Source organism: Oncorhynchus kisutch, linkage group LG15 (genome assembly GCF_002021735.2).
Source record: "Oncorhynchus kisutch isolate 150728-3 linkage group LG15, Okis_V2, whole genome shotgun sequence".
NCBI classification, from domain to species: domain Eukaryota; kingdom Metazoa; phylum Chordata; class Actinopteri; order Salmoniformes; family Salmonidae; genus Oncorhynchus; species Oncorhynchus kisutch.
Genome location: NC_034188.2, coordinates 39922450 through 39934671, shown reverse-complemented (window position 1 = coordinate 39934671; position 12222 = coordinate 39922450). Strand labels below are relative to the sequence as shown.

General features: G+C 43.1%; 1 protein-coding gene across 6 annotated transcripts in view; it reads right to left on the bottom strand.

Moving 5' to 3' along the window:
* The window catches only part of LOC109904734 (LIM domain-binding protein 2), an 84194-nt gene that overhangs the window by 54434 nt on the left and 17538 nt on the right, over positions 1 to 12222 (bottom strand). For all 6 annotated transcript variants that reach the window (XM_031790250.1, XM_031790251.1, XM_031790252.1 and 3 more), the window contains exon 2: positions 6678 to 6780. In XM_031790250.1, coding sequence (XP_031646110.1) covers positions 6678 to 6780 — 103 coding nt within the window. The remainder of the gene's footprint in view (positions 1 to 6677; positions 6781 to 12222) is intronic.

Here is a 12222-nt window from a genome sequence, read left to right as displayed (position 1 = left end):
ATGTTGCTCTTGCTGCGGGCGATTCCCTGATCCACCTCTACGCAGACGACACCATTCTATATACTTCCGGCCCGTCCTTGGACACTGTGCTATCTAACCTCCAAACGAGCTTCAATGCCATACAACACTCCTTCCGTGGCCTCCAACTGCTCTTAAACGCTAGTAAAACCAAATGCATGCTTTTCAACCGATCGCTGCCTGCACCCGCATGCCCGACTAGCATCACCACCCTGGATGGTTCCGACCTTGAATATGTGGACATCTATAAGTACATAGGTGTCTGGCTAGACTGTAAACTCTCCTTCCAGACTGATATCAAACATCTCCAATCGAAAATCAAATCAAGAGTCGGCTTTCTATTCCGCAACAAAGCCTCCTTCACTCACGCCGCCAAACTTACCCTAGTAAAACTGACTATCCTACCGATCCTCGACTTCGGCGATGTCATCTACAAAATTGCTTCCAACACTCTACTCAGCAAACCGGATGCAGTTTATCACAGTGCCATCCGTTTTGTCACTAAAGCACCTTATACCACCCACCACTGCGACTTGTATGCTCTAGTCGGCTGGCCCTCGCTACATATTCGTCGCCAGACCCACTGGCTCCAGGTCATCTACAAGTCCATGCTAGGTAAAGCTCCGCCTTATCTCAGTTCACTGGTCACGGTGTATCTCACTGATCATCCCTAAAGCCAACACCTCATTTGGCCGCCTTTTGTTCCAGTACTCTGCTGCCTGTGACTGGAACGAATTGCAAAAATTGCTGAAGTTGGAGACTTTTACCTCCCTCACCAACTTCAAACATCTGCTATCTGAGCAGCTAACCGATCGCTGCAGCTGTACATAGTCTATTGGTAAATAGCCACCCATTTTCACCTACCTCATCCCCATACTGTTTTTATTTATTTACTTTTCTGCTTTTTTGCACACCAATATCTCTACCTGTACATGACCATCTGATCATTTATCACTCCAGTGTTAATCTGCAAAATTGTAATTATTCGCCTACCTCCTCATGCCTTTTGCACACAATGTATATAGACTCCCCTTTTTTTCTACTGTGTTATTGACTTGTTAATTGTTTACTCCATGTGTAACTCTGTGTTGTCTGTTCACACTGCTATGCTTTATCTTGGCCAGGTCGCAGTTGCAAATGAGAACTTGTTCTCATCTAGCCTACCTGGTTAAATAAAGGTGAAATAAAAAATAAAAAAATAATAATAAATAGCTACTGTAGATATAACGAGATCTGACCTAATTTTATCTGTGGCCAATGACCTTGAGTCTTCTTGGATGGGAACTTCTAATGTAACTCTATGGCAGCACCCAAGGGGCTTGAATTTTCTAGCTCTACCCTTAGATTTGGCAGTGACGTAGTGTCCCCATGAGTGACAGAACACTTAGCCGATCACGGCGCAACTAGAGAACATTACCAACCCCTACGCTCCGTATTTTCCGCTGGCTGCCCCGCCACCACAGAAAGCACTGAGCTAGGCTGAAACTCCTGCATTTTGGAGCTGCCTGTATGGAGGCTTCATTAACTAAATTTAGATTTTAATTTAGATTTTTTTTTTATTGTTCACAAACTGATATGTGATATGTATTATTGACAAAATAACGTGCAAAATATATTTTTTTCACCTTTACCTGCCATGAACGACAGGTTGCCACTGCTACCAACGTATTTTGCTCTGCATGACTGCACTTTAGACTGTGTCATCCTGCAGCACAGCATTTGGGGGGGAAGTTGAGGTCATGTCCAATATTGACTATGCACCCAAGAGGGAAAGAGGTTGGGCCATCCTAGAAATGTTTTAGAGTCATATAATATAACACACACAGAGTGTGGAAACATTAGGAACACTCTTTCCATGAAAGACTGACCAGGTGAATCCAGGTGAAAGCTACGATCCCTTATTTAGTCCATTTGAATCAGTGTAGTTGAAGAGGAGGTTGACAACTTAAAGGAGGATTTTTTAGCCTTGAGACAATTGAGACATGGATCTTGTATGTGTGCCATTCAGAGGGTGAATGGGCAAGACAAAAGATTGAAGTGCCTTTGAACGGAGTGTGGTAGTAGGTGCCAGGCGCATCGGTTTGAGTGTGTCAAGAACTGCAAGGCTGCTGGGTTTCCCGTGTGTATCAAGAATGGTCCACCACCCAAAGGACATCCAGCCAACTTGACACAACTGTGGGAACAATTGGAGTCAACATGGGCCAGCATACCTCCAAATCAAATCAAATGTTATTTGTCACATACACATGGTTAGCAGATGTTAATGCGAGTGTAGAGAAATGCTTAATTGACACTGTTCTGAGGGAAAAAGGTGGTGCAACTCAATATTAGGAAGGTGTTCCTAATGTTTTGTGCACTCAGTGTATAGAATTTGGCAGACACTTTTATGCATACATGCATCTTAGAGCCATGCATGCATATACACTTTTAAGTAAGGTTGGTCCAGGGAATTGTGCCTACTTTCCTGGGATTGCAATGCTCTACCAAGATGCATGACAAGGATATAAATGCTTTGTGAAGCCTCAATTTGATATGATCAATAAAGACTTTATTAAGAGGCGCTTGTGCGACCATTTTTTCCCTCATATTTGACCTAGTGGGTTATGTCACATTTTTACATTGGTGGACATATCACACAGTTATGCCACATTTATGAACCCTTTAAAAAGAATGACATTATGATTTGTGACACATTTATGTCGTGTTTCTGAAGGCTTTATGAAGCCTTTATAAGCAGCACATAACTTAAAGTGGGGCCCTTTTGGGTCAACAATTCCTTGAAAACGGAATGTAGTTGTTAATGTGTGTGTGTCTGTGTGTGTGTGTGTGTGTGTGTGTGTGTGTGTGTGTGTGTGTGTGTGTGTGTGTGTGTGTGTGTGTGTGTGTGTGTGTGTGTGTTGTGTGTGTGTGTGTGTGTGTGTGTGTGTACAGTGCCTTCAGAAAGGAAGGCCTTTTTCCACATTTTGTTGTTTTACAGCCTGACTTTAAAATGGATTACATTTAGATTGTTTTGTCACTGGGCTACAGATAATACACCATAAGAGAAATGATCCTTTTCAGAATTTTAACAAATGAATTTCAAATCAAAACATGAAATGGCTAGAGTCAATAAGTATTCAAGATCTTTGTTATGTCAAGCCTAAATAAGTTCAGGAGTAAAACAAGTGCTTAACAAGTCACATAATAAGTTGCATGGACACACTCTGTGTGCAATAATGATTTTTAACATGGTTTTTAAATGACTACCTTACAGTATCTCTGTGCCCCACGCATAAAATTATCTGTATGGTCCCTCAGTCGAGCAGTGGATTTCAAACGCAGATTCAACCACAAACACCAGGGAGGTTTTCCAGTGCCTCGCAAAGAAGGACATTGGTAGATGGGTAAAAAAATTAAAAAGCAGACACTGAATATCCCTTTGAGCATGGTGAAGTTATTAATTACACTTTGGATGGTTTATCAATACATCCAGTCACTACAAAGATACAAGCATCCTTCCTAACTCAGTTGCCAGAGATTAAGGAAACTGCTCAGGGATTTCAGAATGAAGCCAATGGTGACTTTAAAACACTTTCAGAGTTTAATGGCTGTGATAGGAGAAAACTGAGGATGGATCAACAAAATTGTAGTTACTCCACAATACTAACCTAATTGACAGAGTGAAAAGAAGGAAGCCTGTACAGAATTAAAATATTCAAAAACATGGATCCTGTTTGTAACAAGGCATTAAAGTATTACCGCATAAAATGTGGCAAAGCAAGTCACTTGTTATCCTGAATACAAAGTGTTATGTTTGGGGCAAAAGTAATGCTCTCCATATTTTCAAGCATAGTGGTGGGCTGCATCATGTTATGTGTATGCTTGTAATCGTTTAAGACTGGGGAGTTTTCAGGATAAAAAATAAATGGAATGGAGCGGAATAGCACAAGCAAAATCCTACAGGAAAACCTGCTTCAGTCTGCTTTCTAGCAAACACTGGGAGATGAATTTACCTTTCAGCAAGACAATAATCTAAAACACAAGGCCAAATATACAATGGAGTTGCTTAACAAGAAGACAGTTACAGTTTTGAGTTAAATCTACTTGAAAATCTATGGCAAGACCTGAAAATTGTTGTCTAGAAATGATTAACAAAAATTGGTTGTTGATCATTTCTAGACAACCATTTTCAGGTCCTGACAGAGCTTGAAAGATTTTGAAAAGAATAATGGACAACTGTTGCACAATCCAGCTGTGGAAAGCTGTTAGAGACTTACCCAGAAAGGCTCACAGCTGTAATCGCTGCCAAAGGTGCTTTCACAAAGTATTGACTCGGTTGTGTGAATACTTATGTAAGTGAGATATTTCTGAACTTCATTTTCAATAAAAATTTGCCACAACTTCTAAAATAACATTTTCACTGTCATTATAAAGGTATTTATTGGGTGTTGATGGTTGACAAAAATGTTGAATTCAGGCTGTAACAAAACAAAATGTGTAATAAGTCAAGGGGTATGAATACTTTCTGAAGCCACTGTATGTCTGTGTGTCAGTCTGAAAACCTGAAATTAGAATGACTCTGACTGGCGGTGAGTCATCATCGTCATGGCGTTTAGCTGTCCGTTCCCGAGGGAACCAGGTTACCGTCTCTACACTGAGGGGATTTTCTATTTTTCTATTTGAAAAGAAAAAGGCTGTGCACACACGTGTACACGCGTGCATGCACCCACGCACATACACACGCAATCTCTAGGTTGAATTACACACGTGCATTTGTACACGGCGACGCATTTCAAACCGAGAGTAAACATACATACCAATATCTATGCCTGTCTGATATTCAATGAGCTGGTGCTGTCAAAAGGCAGGCTATGTAGATGAGCATAAATGGCAATACTGCAAACCCCACTCACAACTACCTACGTGATATGATATGGCGTGATCTACTGTAAATGCGACATGTCTGTGAATTTGTGTGTCATAAACCGTCTTTCTACGTAGAGTACCAATACTGACAATACTCTAGTGATGATGTCAAAAAGCATGTTGTTGCTCAAACACATTTCTGAAAGGGGTTACACCTGAACCTTTTTAAGTCCTTCTTTAGAAACGGTTGAATTCATCTGGTCGATTTGGAATTGAAGTTTGTGTTGTATTTAGTTTTGTATTGTATTGTATTTTAAATTCGGTTTATTGAAATGTGTCCACCTGTGTTTGTGTAATGTATTGTATTGCTTGTCAAAAAAAACAAGGTTTGTCTTGAATTAAACGAAACATATTTAGACTTTGTAACCCACAACGTTCCATGGTTCATTGAGGTGTATATAGGCTGTGTGCTCCGCCCCGGTCAGTCCCTGGGGTGACGTTTTCCCTCGGTACAGATCTAAGGATCAGCTCCCCCTTCCCAAATCTCTGATCAGAAATGTTTGTAACTTCTTACTAAGAAACTGTTTAATAGTTTAAAAGTCTAGCTTTCTCAACTCCAAGTGAGAACATTCTGAATGACTTGTTTAAGGGATATTGTATTGGTTGTCAAGATACAGTACATTTCCTCTGTGGACGACAGCTTCTACTGCAAGTTTGGAGGGGCGTACTTTCTAAGCCCTACGTTTTCCTTCTGTGGAAAACATTCGTTTGGATTGTTACACAGACTAACAATTGAACAGGTAAGATCAATTCTTATTTCATTTCTTGTGGCCGGGATAATTTGGAGTTTAAATTGAAGTTAAGGGTAGGTCTAAAGTGTAAGGTCACGCCAGAAAAGGGCATTACATCAGAGGGGTATCTCAAGAATCAGGTTTGAAGAGTCAGACAGGTAACTTTGGTGGACTCTGAGTTCAACTCGGGATAACCAGTCAAACGAATGTGGCTCGCCTTTTAGCCTGGTACATTTCTATGGCAGCCAATCCTTCAGAACTAACCTGAAGGATGTTCTACAAAGCCAGCTAGATCCACTCAGGGTTTTCTAAAGCTGACCAGCTTCAGTTAGCTTCACATTCCAGCTCAGGCTTCATCCGTACTACGAAGGTGGATATTGCTGGTCTGCCTGCCGCTAACTCTGTCGCACGTGGCTAGTCAATCCATGGGCTGGTCAGTGCCCCATTTTCATTAGTGCCCCAAATCAAAACGGAAGAAAAGTTCTCTTTCATTTTCAGCAGGCTATGGTGTGAAACAGGCTTTTAGAAATGGCGTCTTTATTACATTACTTATCGTTAATGCCATCTTTGGTGTGCCTATGAATGGATGCACACCTTTTTCCCCCACCTCTATCGATACAATAATTTCATCATAACAACAATAATTGAATTTGTCATACAAAAGTTTTACTGTGCATTCTGTCATTGCGAAATAATGTGATAGATATTTTGCAATTTCACCATGTTTTAACACAACCATTTAATATATATATATATATATATATATATATACAGTACATGCATGTATATTTAAATCGGCCTTCTTCCTTGAATAAAGGGGATGACGATGCATATTTAACAACCGCTGTCATAGTATGAATGAAGCCTGAGCTGGAATGTGACGCTAACTGAAGCTGGTCAGCTTTAGAAAACTCTTGAGTAGATCTAGCTTGCTTTCATAGGGTACCCCTCAGGTAGGCCGTGAGCTACGAAAACAGAGGACAGCTTGGTAAACCCGGTGAATTGTGGGTAGTGTAGTCTTACTGTATCTCTTTGGTCCATCCTCCAGGCAGAAGGAGAGGGTCAGGGTGGCGTCCTCCTCAAAGAACTCCGTGGCAAACGCATCCCACCACAGACTGTCACTCTCCTGAATGAGAGAGAGAGAGAGAGAGTGAGAAGAAAGTTGATCAATAATTCAAACACTTCTAATATTAAGATATCAAAACAACAGATTGCAGACTATTTACGCAGTCCCACAATCTCATTGCTCCAAGTACAAAAATGTACATTTTCACATCCGACAACCAACATATGTCACGCATCAACCCAGGACATCCGCCACTGTATGCAACATCATGATGTTGAAATCACTTTGTAAATACTAACAGGCTAAATGTTGTTCACTAACAGGCTAAATGTTGTTCACTAACAGGCTAAATGTTGTTCACTAACAGGCTAAATGTTGCACCATTTCACCTGTCACTCTGGGGAACATGACACTGTCATTTACCAGATCATGTACCTTAACTGGGGACGACCCCGGCGTGACGAGTGATGTTGATTTCACCCGACATGTTATGACAGACCGAGAGGCTTTCATTCGTCCCTTCACCGAGGGATCGCTAGTCCCTCCCAGATGTTTACAATTATCCATGTCAACATCGCCTAGTGTCAAGTCCAATAAGTGCTGACCCCAAGGGACTTAATGTGCTTCATATCTGCAGGTCTGGGGCTAGGTGTGTCCGTGTGTGTCCGTGTGTGTGTGTGTGTGTGTGTGTGTGTGTGTGTGTGTGTGTGTGTGTGTGTGTGTGTGTGTGTGTGTGTGTGTGTGTGTGTGTGTGTGTGTGTGTGTGTGTGTGTGTGTGGAATAAGGAGGGCTAAGTGGGAAGGGAGTGGAGGAAGGAAAGGAACTAGACCACCTGCAGTTCATTTAGGAGGTGAATCAATATGTGCTCATGACCTGGGAAGAGGGCATCCGCTGGTCAAATATCATCAAAATCCCTGGGTTAGAGACTAGTGATAAGCCTATGATAAGGTACTTTAAGGGCTGGGATCAATTGCAGATTGAGGTAAACTGCACTGCTGGTTCATTGAGAATGTTAAGCTGTATTGGAGGTGTTACAAATGTTGTAAGCAACACACCCTAAGTTGATCCTGGTGCAGACATTGTCATTGGATATTGACACAAAACCATACTAGAAGTGTCGTTTCCAACTTAACTCAGGGTCCTTTTTCAGGACCCTGTCTTTCAAAGATAATTCGTAAAAATCCAAATAACTTCACAGATCTTCATTGTAAAGGGTTTAAACTAAGTTCCCCATGCTTGTTCAATGGACCATAAACAGTTCATGAACATGCACCTGTGGAATGGTCGTTAAGACACTAACAGCGTACAGACGGTAGGCAATTAAGGTCACAGTTATGAAAACTTAGGACACAAAAGAGGCCTTTCTACTGACTGTGAAAAACACCAAAAGAAAGATGCCCAGGGTCTCTGCTTGACTGTGTGAACGTGCCTTAGGCATGCTGCAAGGAGGCATGAGGACTGAAGATGTGTTCAGGGCAATAAATTGCAGTGTCCGTACTGTGAGATGCCTAAGATAGCACTACAGGGAGACAGGACGAACAGCTGATCTTCCTTACAGTGGCAGACTATGTGTAACAACACCTGCACAGGATCGGTACATCTGAACATCACACCTGCGGGACAGGTACAGGATGGCAACAACTGCCCGAGTTACACCAGGAACGCACAATCCCTCTATCAGTGCTCAGACTGTCCGCAATAGGCTGAGAGAGGTTGGACTGAGGGCTTGTAGGCCTGTTGTAAGGCAGGTCCTCACCATACATCATTGGCAACAACGCCGCCTATGGGCAGAAACCCACCATCGCTGGACCAGACAGGACTGGTAAAAAGTGCTCTTCTCTGAAGAGTTGCGTTTTGTCTCACCAAGAGTGATGGTCGGATTCGCGTCTAGCGTCGAAGTGTAACACCGAGGCGGGATCGATTTGGAGGTGGAGGGTCCGTTATGGTCTGGGGCGGTGTGTCACAGCATCATCAGACTGAGCTTGTTGTCATTGCAGGCAATCTCAACGCTGTGTGTTACAGGGAAGACATCCTCCTCCCTCATGTGGTACCCTTCCTTCAGGCTCATCCTGACATGACCCTCCAGCATGACAATGCCACCAGCCATACTGCTCGTTCTGTGCGTGATTTCCTGCAAGACAGGAATGTCAGTGTTCTGCCATGGCCAATGAAGAGCCTGGATCTCAATCCCATTGAGCAAGTCTGGGACCTGTTGGATCGGAGGGTGAGGGCTAAGGCCATTCCTCCCAAAAATGTCCGGGACCTTGCAGGTGCCTTGGTGGAAGAGTGGGGTAACATCTCACAGCAAGAACTGGCTAATCTGACGCAGTCCATGACGAGGAGGTGCACTGCAGTACTTAATGCAGCTGGTGGCCACAGCATATACTGACTGTTACTTTTGATTTTGCCCCACCCCCCTTTGTTCAGGGACATATCATTCCATTTATGTTAGTCACATGTCTGTGGAACTTGTTCAGTTTATGTCTCAGTTGTTGAATCTTGTTATGTTCAAATAAATATTTACACATGTTAAGTTTGCTGAAAATAAACACAGTTGACAGTGAGAGGACGTTTCTTTTTTTTGCTGAGTTTATGAAAAATGATACTCATCTTCCAATTTCAAGTCAAATTTAGTTTATTGGTCGAGTACACAGTTTATCAGGTGTTATAGCGGGTGCAACGGAATGCTTATGTTACTATGTAACGGCCATCGTCGGTGGGAATAAGGTGAGGACCAAGGTGCAGCGTGATAAGTGTTCATGATTTTTAATATAATCAAAACTGAACACTAAACAAAATAACAACTATGAAGACCGAACAAACGAACCACAAAACAGAAAATACCCCCCCCCCCCCCAAAAGGCTACCTAAGTATGATTCTCAATCAGAGACAACTAACGACACCTGCCTCTGATTGAGAACCATACCAGGCCAAACTCAAAAACCAACATAGAAACACAAACATAGACTGCCCACCCCAACTCACGCCCTGACCATACTAAAACAAAGACAAAACAAAGGAACTAAGGTCAGAACGTGACATACTAGCTCCTAACAACCCAGTAAATGCAGTAAAATGTCAAGTACACAAATAATATAAAAATATATAATAATCTTGAAATGCTGGAACAACATCGGAGTAACAGCAATTCAAATGCAATCTACTGTATACCTATACACACCGGATGAATTTACACCAGATATACTAAGAATGATATGTACAGAAGTAGATATAGTAGAGTGAGCTATGTCAAGAATGCAGTGTATAAATATGCAGTGTTTTATAAGTCAAATGTAATGTACAATTTCCGCACGGTCACATATTTGCACCACTGCAAATTTAGAGCACGCCAACTGTGTTTCTTCATTTTGACCCAGATACCCCCACTGCTGTACCATCACTGCCTTTTATCAGCACACATCAAAAGCTCAATGAGTCATGAACTGGGACTGTTAGTAGTGATTACTAACTCAACAGGAGTTTCTGCGTTGTGTGCAACTGGGCTAGTACCAGGCAACTGGCAGTGGATGGATTCTGCCAGGGGACAGGAGGACACCCACTGGGCACAGATGTCAGTTCAACATCTAGTTCTGATTTACATTTGGTTTGGTTGTCAACTAACCTCCACTGGGACAGCACTGGATGAGCTGGCTGAGAAGTGTGTGTGCATGTCTGAGGAATGTGTGTACGTGAGAGAGCGCAAGAGAAAGAGAGACAGAGACAGAGAAATATTGCATGGATAAGTGTTTATCTGCATGGCTGTCCATATTGTTGTGAATTTAATTTATTGTATTTTTATGTGTGTGTGTGTAAGTGCATGAGTACATGCATGTGTGTGTGTGTGTGTGTGTGTGTGTGTGTGTGTGTGTGTGTGTGTGTGTGTGTGTGTGTGTGTGTGTGTGAGAGAGAGAGAGACATTCTGATTTGTCACACTCACCAGGCTGAATGACCTCAGTAGATAATCCTGTCCTGTGAGGGGCCTCCAGGGAGTGGCAGTAAAGCCAAGGGTCAACAAGGCACTCTTTCCCTTCCTCTCTTTCCCTCTCCCTCTCCCTCTCCCTCTCTCTCTCTCTCTCTCTTTCATTCATTCACCTTCTCTCCCTCTCTCTGTCTTCACTTCCTCTCTCTCTCTCTCTCTCTCTCTCTCATTCTATCTCGCACTCTCTCTCGCTTTCTATCTCTCTCTCTCAACGACAAGCCTCTCCATTCAATAACACTTTCAGTATGGTCGGCTGGTTTAACTTGAACTTTATTGCCATTCAACAACATTTATGGTTTTCGTGTTGTAAATGGCTAAACATTGTATCACATTTCCATATACAGTTGAAGTCGCAAGTTAACATACACCTTTGCCCAATACATTTAAATTCAGTTTTTCAAATTCCTGACATTTAATCCTCAGTCAGTTATGATCACCACTATATTTTAAGAATGTGAAATGTCAGAATAATAGAAGAGAGTTGTAACGGCGTTCTTCGTTTGTTGAAAGAGAGTCGGACCGAAATGCAGCGTGGTGGTTACTCATGTCTTTAATGAATGAAATGACGATACATGAAATAACTGAATAAATACAAAAAACAACAAACGGAACGTGAAACCTAATTACAGCCTATCTGGTGAAACTACACAGAGACAGGAACAATCACCCACGAAATACAAAGCGAACTCAGGCTACCTAAATACGGTTCCCAATCAGAGACAACGTGAATCACCTGACTCCTGATTGAGAACCGCCTCAGGCAGCCAAGCCTATACAACACCCCTAATCAGCCGCGATCCCAAATACTACAAACCCCAATACGAAATACAATAACATAAACCCCTGTCATACCCTGGCCTGACCAAATATATAACGAAAAACACAAAATACAATGACCAAGGCGTGACAGAACCCCCCCCCTAAGGTGCGGACTCCCGGACGCACCTCAAAACCATAGGGAGGGTCCGGGTGGGCGTCTGTCCATGGTGGCGGTTCCGGCTCGGGACGTGGACCCCACACCATTAATGTCCTTGTTCCTCCCCTTCGCGTCCTGGGATAATCCACCCTCGCCGCCGACCATGGCCTAATAGTCCTCACCCAGAAACCCACTGGACTGAGGGGCAGCTCGTGGCTGAGGGGCAGCTCAGGACTGAGGCAGCTTGGGACTGAGGGGCAGCTCGGGACTGAGGGGCAGCTCGGGACTGAGGGGCAGCTCGGGACTGAGGGGCAGCTCGGGACTGAGGGGAAGCCTAGTACTGAGAGGAAGCCCAGTACTGAGAGGAAGCCCAGTACTGAGAGGAAGCCCAGTACTGAGAGGAAGCTCAGGTAGGTAAAAGGCTCAGGTAGATCCTGGCTGGCTGGCGGATCTGGAAGATTCAGGTTGACCAGCAGATCTGGAAGATTCTGGTTGACTAGCAGATCTGGAAGATTCTGGTTGACTAGCAGATCTGGAAGATTCTGGTTGACTAGCAGATCTGGAAGAGTCTGGCTGACTGGCGGATCCTGGTTGACTGGCGAATCC